The sequence below is a fragment of the Aspergillus welwitschiae genome (genome assembly GCF_003344945.1).
Source record: "Aspergillus welwitschiae strain CBS 139.54b unplaced genomic scaffold BDQ94scaffold_162, whole genome shotgun sequence".
Taxonomy (NCBI): Eukaryota; Fungi; Ascomycota; class Eurotiomycetes; order Eurotiales; family Aspergillaceae; genus Aspergillus; species Aspergillus welwitschiae.
In genome coordinates, this window is record NW_020798856.1 from 1 (window position 1) to 8,695 (window position 8,695).

General features: G+C 53.0%; 6 protein-coding genes across 6 annotated transcripts; 3 read left to right on the plus strand and 3 right to left on the minus strand.

The window, feature by feature from the left end:
• Positions 1-1,927: 1,927 nt before the first annotated feature.
• BDQ94DRAFT_164630 (uncharacterized protein) lies at positions 1,928-2,362 on the plus strand (the record flags this gene model as incomplete). The annotated part of the gene is made up of 2 exons (XM_026770078.1): positions 1,928-2,154; positions 2,209-2,362. 2 exons carry the CDS (start codon positions 1,928-1,930, stop codon positions 2,360-2,362), a joined length of 381 nt encoding a protein of 126 aa, XP_026619277.1.
• An 84-nt stretch (positions 2,363-2,446) lies between these two features.
• Positions 2,447-3,151, minus strand: BDQ94DRAFT_164631 (uncharacterized protein; the record flags this gene model as incomplete). Its single annotated transcript, XM_026770079.1, has 1 exon — positions 2,447-3,151. The coding sequence occupies one exon, from the start codon at positions 3,149-3,151 to the stop codon at positions 2,447-2,449; it is 705 nt and encodes a 234-aa protein (XP_026619278.1).
• Positions 3,152-3,847: 696 nt separating this feature from the next.
• BDQ94DRAFT_178886 (uncharacterized protein) lies at positions 3,848-5,798 on the minus strand (the record flags this gene model as incomplete). The annotated part of the gene is made up of 5 exons (XM_026773231.1): positions 3,848-4,715; positions 4,796-4,879; positions 4,931-5,056; positions 5,123-5,247; positions 5,307-5,798. 5 exons carry the CDS (start codon positions 5,796-5,798, stop codon positions 3,848-3,850), a joined length of 1,695 nt encoding a protein of 564 aa, XP_026619279.1.
• A 1,183-nt stretch (positions 5,799-6,981) lies between these two features.
• On the minus strand, positions 6,982-7,500 carry BDQ94DRAFT_178891 (uncharacterized protein; the record flags this gene model as incomplete). Its single annotated transcript, XM_026773232.1, has 1 exon — positions 6,982-7,500. Exon 1 carries the CDS (start codon positions 7,417-7,419, stop codon positions 6,982-6,984), a length of 438 nt encoding a protein of 145 aa, XP_026619280.1. The 5' UTR covers positions 7,420-7,500.
• Positions 7,501-7,892: 392 nt separating this feature from the next.
• On the plus strand, positions 7,893-8,182 carry BDQ94DRAFT_35330 (uncharacterized protein). The gene has a single exon (XM_026775567.1). It carries the CDS (start codon positions 7,926-7,928, stop codon positions 8,097-8,099), a length of 174 nt encoding a protein of 57 aa, XP_026619281.1. The 5' UTR covers positions 7,893-7,925; the 3' UTR covers positions 8,100-8,182.
• An 83-nt stretch (positions 8,183-8,265) lies between these two features.
• BDQ94DRAFT_176513 (uncharacterized protein) lies at positions 8,266-8,665 on the plus strand (the record flags this gene model as incomplete). The annotated part of the gene is made up of 2 exons (XM_026772711.1): positions 8,266-8,439; positions 8,502-8,665. Coding segments are annotated over 2 exons (338 nt in total), but the record flags the coding sequence as incomplete, so codon positions are not given.
• Positions 8,666-8,695: the final 30 nt, after the last annotated feature.

The window sequence follows — 8,695 nt, forward strand, 5'->3', positions numbered from 1 at the left end:
TATGGATCGTGCTGAGTGTGGTGGCCGTCTCTCATGCAGTTCTCGTCCAACAACGCTGGAGTGCTGGACGGCCCACCGTAACCATACGTCCCCTTCATGAGCTGCTTCGCATGGACATTACAGTGTCCCCCCATTGGCACATCCGGCCAGGGCAGTACGTATACCTCTGGTTGCCTCACGCGGGATTTCGCTCGTGCTTCCAACTCCAGCCCTCCTATGTCGCTTACTGGGATGATGCGCCCGGACCGCGCATCCTGTATGTTCTGACCCGACCACGAGCCTCCAGCCTCAGTACACGACTCTACCTCCGCGAATGGCTACACCAGCGTCGACAGCCCGCACTCTTGCTGGGGCCATATGTATCCAGCTCTCGCCAGAACGGTGCCCCTTCAATAGACTCATCGGCGAATTGAAGATTCATGGACGAGCGTCGGTGCTTCGCTAGTTGCAACACGCGAGCTCATGTAGGCGGACATAATGGTTTTTGCTAGGCGGTCGGGTGACGACCACACTCTCCTAAAAGGACCTATATATTGATTCATGTTTTTCTGGATAAGATCTGATGTATATTCGCCGTTGATTCAAGCCATCATAAGACAGATTGATTAGGGTGACTTTCCCGGTTAAGTTGGTGAACCACCCTTGGCTCTAATTCAATGTGACGACAGTACATTGGCAGTACATTAAGATATCCTTGACGAACCCCTTTCCAGGCTAACGTCCTAGATATTTCTTGATGCAATGTGTCCTGCCACTGCTGCTATTGGTGCCCGCATTGTCGCTCGGTGGCTGAACGGCGCAGCTATCTCTGGTCATGCTCTCGATCCTGCAGTGTTGCCGTTGCCTGAACAAAAACCAGGACACTGTCCTAACTCCGGATTATATACTTCAGCCCATCGTCTCGTGTAATAATGTAGATGTCATGGTGACTTTGAGCGTCGTGTTTGATGTGCTCTTACTCTTTTCTCTCCCGGTGCGCATACCCTGAACGGCATAGCCAAAGCGACTCGATCAACTGACTACGCAAGAGGTCTATCAGGACCCTTTCTTCATGGTCGGAAGAGTTCCAACTGATTGTTCTCTTGAGCGGTGGCATCTTCCTTATGGCCAATGATATTCGGTGTTGTGTCGATCGTGACCCTACGTCCCTACGACTGACTGTCAATCCCGGAACTCCCTCACTGAGCCAATTTCTGACCATGATGGGCCGGGGCGGATGACGCTTCCCAGGCTGGTAGCTGGGCCTGGCCGTGGAACCTTCGTCGCAGTTATATTGGCAATTCCCCGATGTTCGACTCGCTGTTCCGCCGCATAGCCAGACACGCTGGCTGGTACACGGGCAAACCGACGACCGGCAAAGGTCAGTACTGGCAGAGCTATCTCTCTTCGATGGCGCTCGGTCAACCATGTACAGGAAGCGTCGGGGCACCATGGTGATAGTGGCGCGGGAGGAAGCCTGGCTCGTCAGGTAACCGGTCGGTGGGCAACCGATTTTGCTACCGACGAGAGTGCGGTTAAGCTACACACGCCACCAGGGATTTCCAAGCTTTAGCCTAGGGGCCCTCGGAAGTTGATGGCTCCCACGACTGAAAAGCTTGTTCCTAGGATAGTGATGATTGCTCCGAGGAATAACTACCACTTTCCTACGACGTTCCACATTCGCATGATTGTTCTCCGTCTTCGGAGGTCATCGTATAGCCATGAGGGGACTATGCAGCTCTTTGAATAGCGTTTCGCAGCGCACATCACTCTGCAGATATCGAAGTGAAAAGAATCTTTCACCAATATCAGACTTATATCTAGGCCAGGCGCCGTCCCGGACTGTTCGCACAAACTGCCACTTTCCTACAGTCTCGCGGATCTGTCCGTATCTTCTTCCTGGACACACCTTTACAAACCGGCCATGGCTGGCTATTATTGAGTTCCCATGTATTACGATCCCTTCCATCGTGAAAGATGCATTGGGCTGTCAGACAACGGGCATCCCTGCCCACACGACGTCGATCTACAGTGGCGTGTGTTCGCACACACAGAGGTGCAACTACTTCAGGACATTACGCATTTGACTACCAGAAAATCTCGCCTCAAAAGTGTGACAAAACATTTGCTGTGTGACTGCCACCGCCGTACCCTGGTGCGCTCGACGAGGCATAGGTGTGTATCAGATCCTCCACTGCTTACAGCGATGGTCACAAATAATAGTTTCAGACATGTATCACCAATGGTGCAAAAGCAGAGCCAATTTATGGTTCAGGAAGCGCCCTCTCACCCTCTTCCTCGACTAGTTGGAGGAATCAGTCAGGAGTCAATTGGAGGCCCAGTACTGCAACGAACAGAGTTACCTTCAACCTTGCGGGACTAATTTTTTGTTGGCATAGGAACAACAACCTATGCTAAACTTATATCATGTATTTTCGCTCCTGGCCTCTTTGTATTCAAGAATATGTCATTTGTCATGCTGCGCATGCCCTGCCCTCATCTTCGTATACAATGACGGAAAGCTCGCTTGTAGGATGTAGTCCACTTGCCCAACACAATCGTGATTGGTTCTTTCCAAGAGCCTCCTCGTCGCCTCAAGCAGAAGGAGTTGGTGACGTCGGTCTTCAGGCATCCTGTTACATCCCATGCGCGCAGCCAGATTGCCTTGGAGACGGCGGGTGCGTGCCTTCCATCCGCTGAAAAGCCGGTTGATCCGCATTTGACACTGCTCGATCTCCATTCCACATTGCGGATCACCCAGCCATACGGTTGCAAACTCTCGGGCCGAGTGGAGTTGGTGTAAAAGACGACGATGGTCCTGTAGCTGGCGGTGCACGGCTGCATGACGGATACCCTCAATGTCCGCTCGCAACTGATTGACGGCCTTCTTTGGAAATTCCGAAGACCCAGATGTGGGTTGGGTACGGCGTTTTCGGTCGAGCGCTCTAAACGCCATGTGCAATTCCACCTTCTCGGCACAATCCCATCCGTTTGACTGGCCGAGCTGGGGGTGCCACTTCTGGATAGACTCGAACGCAGAGCGCTCCAAGCGCTGTTGCAGTACCCGTAGAACGCGGTGTTGAGCGGGGAACGGCAGACTCGTAAGTCGTGGCTGAGTCAATGATTTCCGCGTCGCTGGCTCCACCGGTAGGCTTTGGACCTCATCACCCATTTTGGCGTATACGAAGGTCGTCAGCTGGTTTCTGAAGAGGAAGACGGGTGGAAGACAGATATGGAAGATGCTTTGGATGGGAGAATGGCGATTTTGGGTAGCTGATGAATAGCAGATAGGATTATCCCGCGCACTGCTAATACATATGGTTCGACTTTAATGACCTACGCACCAGATATTATTGAGGGTGGTGGGCAAGGAATCCAGCGATTATTTTGTTCTCTTCCCTTCAATATATATGGGGAAGCCACGGATCAAGAACGGGGTGACATGGCCTAGACGACGGCTCTTGTGTTTCAGGAACCATCAATATTGCCCACCAAGTTCCCAACTTTCCCCGGATGGTTTCGTACCTGACCGGCAAGAAATGGAGTTTGTAAGTCAATCACGCAGTTTTGTCCACCCGTGCGACTGCATTTCCATGACCGTGTTTGTATGTTTAACATGATCGTGAGGCAAAGGTCGGTCAATCATTTGCCCGCTGGGGGATATTGTCCACACCGTATGGCTGGGCTTCGGACCAGATGGTCTTCGACCTACTGCGACTCCTATGGTACCAAGACAGTGCTACGTTCCAATAGGATGTGTGATCCGATGAGTTGCTCCACCGTCTTATTCTATAGTATTTTATCGGCATTCCAGACAGATGCCATGCAGTCCAATCTCCCATCGCTGGCGACCTCATTCCGGAACCAGCTACGCAGGACTCCCGCTCCCCGCCAGCAAATCAACCTCAGCTGCGATCCCGCGGCTTCGAACAAACTTAGGCCACGTGTTGGTGAGAACGAGGTCTTTGATGCTCTCCTCGGCTCGGTCAAAGACCGTCGCATTAAATGTCTGGGGAACCTCACCCCAGTATTGCACCCGACTGTTGTCGGTGAATAACGAACCGGAGTCGGCCTTTATGGGGGCGATCGGAGACGCTGAGGGCGTGGGAGCATAGCCTGGCGCATCAAAGGGAACGGCAGGATTGGCCGGGCGTGCGTCTCCGAAGAGAAGCCCAGCAGGGCTCTCGAAGACGTTCTCCAGCTCCCTCCGTTCCCGCGACGAGATGTTGATCGGAAAGTCCGCAAGGCGTTCACTGATGAATGTCGTGTAAATACACAGCGCGCGGTGAAACTGCTCCCGAATCAAGTCGGTAAGATCTCCATAGTCTGAGACCCTGCTATCCCAGACCGCATGGGGCAGCGAGCTCTTCCATTCTGCCACTCGGGTCAAAAAAGCTATATTCTCTCCGGAAAAGTCGCGATGGGCGGAGAAATCCTGCAACGGGGCAGGATTGCGCGCCAAGACACATTCAAGCGCACGCTTGGTGAATATGCTATCCCGAGAGCTGGAGCTGGAGCCAAGAGATCTACTCCATGATTCCCGGCCAGACCCTGTGAGCTCGACAAGAATGGAGGCTGACCTGCGGGCCATGGTGCCATCAGCAAAGGGATTGGTATTAGGTTCCCACCGTGCGATCGAATCGAAGGCCCCTTGTCGGATAGCGTGATGGCGCATTACCTCTCGGCACGGCAGGAGAACAGCAAAAACCTCCATCACCCAGATAGAGAGGCAGATCCTACAGACGTCAGCCACGTTTTCTTGCTTCTTTTCTTCTTCATTTCTATTTTCCTGTTGGTGACAGCTCGGAGCACCTACCACTGGGGCGGTAACCAGTACTGACTGACCGGCTCCATGGCGGGAACATAGAGGGCGATGAGCCACATCGGCGTCGCAGGGAGACTACATGACGGGTTAGCCGTTCCACAGGCCTCATCGGTCCGATTGGCTCACTTGGCGATGATGCAGCCCATCGTCTGGACTCGCCAGCCGTGGGTGTCGTGGATGTGACGGGATTTCCAAAGAACGACGGGGCCCACAATCCACGACCAGAAAACCTGCCCAAACACGCTAGGCCACCTGCATATCGGTTAGCGCGCAACCCTTGTCGCATATGCGCCGGGCGTATGTCGGAGGCCTTCTTACCACTCCCAGCCCCGGCCCATTTCCGACGTTTGCTGCATCTCGGTCCCATGGACCTCGGTGCCTGGAATCCCCCAAGTGCGGTGCCATTTGCGAGAGATAAGCCACATCAAGACCGTGAGGAACACCTATTGATTGGATTAGACACTGATGCGGTGACAGTAGGGGTAGGCGGTGGCCGTTTTACCTGAACGAGCGACGCGATCGTAACAAGCACGAGGATCTTGGTGGTGTAGGCAAGGCGACGGAACCGGTCTACGACACCGAGCTTGCCCCTCGAGGTGGAGGACAAATGAATGCCACCACTACTACGAATAATATAGCCCTCCTGAAGCTTCGCCACATGGTAGAAGCGACTGTTCGATGCGTGGAACAGGGCAATGCCACAGGGCAGATAGGTGCCCATGATCCAGTACTCGGTATCTCCGGGCATGATGGTGCCAATCATGGTTCCAAATTGCACTGAAGTCCAATAGACATGAAGCACAACAACGGCGGACAGCGTAAGTCCGAGGCCTCGCAGCAGAAGTGGAGGCGTGTTGCGATGGGCGATGAGATAGGCCATGCCAGACGTAACAACAACCGTCCAGGTACCCGCCCAGCAGGCCCACCATATACTGACCACAGTATAGGCTGGCTGGGGCGTGGATGCGGCAGTGACCCCAAGTTCGGATCCCATGGTTCTGTTGTCGTGGGGAGAAACTAATGCAAAAGATTTCAATGCAATGGTAGACGGACCTAACGAGGGAATTTAATTTTGGCGAACACTGTCGCTCGACGTCGTCAGTCCTGTTCCCGTAGAGGAGAGAGTTGTCAGCCAACATTGGCACTGGGCTAGTCTGCCTTTTGAGCTGCTCGAGATTTCAGGGTCGCATCTCTTACGGACAAGACGGCTCTCCAACCTACAGCCGGGCCGCCGTCCGACTCACATGTAACCTCCATCTCTCCTATAGTGCCTTGAACTCCCATGCTACAGTAGCAGCGGCCCAGGGGACGGCAGCTTTGCGCTTTCGACAATGGTTCTTGGCGACCCCCATCGCAGTGTGTTCGCATGGTAGGTTCCGTCCGGTGTCGCAACCGACCGGTCTTGACGGTTGTCTCCAACCGCCAGATGCTGCTGATCGTCCGCCATCGGTTCTCCACGGTGAGTTGTCCAGCAATGAAAGGCCATATCCACTTTATTGAGTATCCCCTATCCCTCTGGTAGTCAAGTAGGTTTGCCACCGGTATAGGCCCACCAGGGCACCGACGGACTCTCATGCGGCTGGCCAGGGAGATCATCCAGGAACATTACATACATTAGGGAGTTAGATCTTCCGCTCCTTGTTCCTTTGTTCTTTTTCCCCTCTTACAGAATTGGATGCGCTTACCCAGTTGCAATGCACGGGGCTGATCAGCGAAAAGGCAATTGTACAGCGGCAATAGGAAGGCTTTCTGGCGAGTTGGCCGCAGAACATAACGGGGAGACCACTTAATATTCAAGTGAATTTCCCAGCCCTCCATTGAAAATCCCTCACAATGTCAGATTCAAATATTGCCAATTTCTCTCGTTCCTAAAGAATGTGGAAACCAGTATTTTTACCTATCGCAATACCTTATCTTCTGCATCTCTTCTCTCGGCTAATGTGAAAGATCTTTATTATGGTTCACGGATTTCAAAGAATCTGCAATGAAGAGCATAATCGGTTCGTAAACTATAACAATACAATTTCGTACTTGCTACCATAGTCTCTTAGTGATCCTACATTATTCATGATCCCTCATCTATCGTCCCTTCGCCTTGACGCTCGTAAGCATCGCTTTCCGCAAGGCAATGTCACTTCCGGTCAACGCAGCGGCATGAACAGCGGTAGCTTATACGCCTAAATCCTTCCGGACTGTTGGAAACTAGAGGGAGAGCACACCTGGCAGGTTTGAAACATATCATCCGAAGCGCCTGGTGCTCCAGCTCCACCACAACCCGGACATAAGCTATGGAAACACGGAGCGGGGGCCACGTCCAGTGCCTTGGTTCCACACCGGTCACATTGGGGTGCCTCCATATTTTCCAGTGGCTCTCTCAGAGGTCTATCCCGCTCAGTGTCGACCACCCGTCTAGCTCGGGCCAGGGCGTTGGATTGAAGTCGACATAGCTGTCGTAAGTTGTAGAGTTCTTGAAGTGTCTGCGGCAGAACCCACATCGACCCTGCATGGGTCTGTGACCACAATGCCTGCTCGAGCCTCTGAGATTCATGTTGCGCCTTCTCAAGGGCTCGGTAAAATCGTGCTCTGGTCACACACGAACGAGGGTAAGTTTTCATTCTTCTGGACGGTGACCTCGAACCTGCAGCTAAGTATGTCAGTTCCCCCAGATCATCGTTGTGTGAGGGGATAAACCTTTCATCTCAGCCGGAGGCACAACGCCCGTTAGCGTATTCTTCTGCATCAGTAGGTGCAGGATGTGGTTTGGAGTGGTAGAGCTAGATATATTTGAAAAGACTGGGGAAGGAAAGATGGGAATGGTCGAGGTACAGCTTAGCAATCGTGGGAGTACATACTTCCACCCAATATATATTGAGTTGAAGCCTGTGAAACGGTAGCACCACCACGGGCTAGATATTTGGACTTGCAACCGTCCTGGCAATCTCGCGGATTACGGACCGTTGATGTGAATGGACCTTGCGGATGTCGGGAAGTACTTCTTCGGCTAACCCGGTTCGTTATTCAATCGTTGGCTCGGAGGATGTCACTTACTAAACGTTTTTGGGCCACAAGATAAAGAAACCCGGTTTGTACAAGCGGCATTTCATTGAATGGGGCCATCTCCATGGTCGCTGTGCCCTCTTTATCTCATATGACGCTAAAGGTAAATAGACGGAAAGTCTGTTCATCCGGAGTGGCAAAGAAGCCCACACTTGAGGCGCGGCTGGACCTTCGAAGGTTACCATTACTCCTGAGAACAGTGTCAGAACAGCAAGAGGCTCTGGGTGGCCCCCCGTAGATCTTTGGCCAGTCACAGTCACAGTCGATCGACATCCCTCCTACTCTCCGTCACCGACGGCAGTTGACCATGCCGAGCGGCGAGCATTACCCAATCTCACCCGATTAATATAAAGATACCCCATCACTCATGGAGGGTCTTTTCCATTCCAGATTGGCACAGTCGAATGGAGAGCGATGATATGATGCCAAGTGCTGGCCAGCGTCCTACAGACCCGGATATCCTTGTCGTGGAGGCGTGGGGACAAGGATTCCTGGTGGGCTCCCTTGTTGTCATGATTGCCATCACCGCGGCCAACATGAAAAAAGGGGTGCTCTTGCACAAACTCATCGTGGCAGAGGTAAGTTGTGCTGCCTGGTTACGGCGAATGGGGCACTATCCCCTGCTGATGTGGACGCTTAGCTCGCCCTGGCCCTCGGGCATGGAACGTTCATCTGTCTCCATGCACCTGCATATGGCTGGTTTCTCTCGGTCACGGCCGTGGGTCTCACAATTTCGCATTCCCTCCACAACGTGATTGCATGGATGAAGATTCGCGGCTTTTTCCCACCCTGGGGCACGCGACTGTATCTGATCACCCTGCTGGCGGCCCAGCC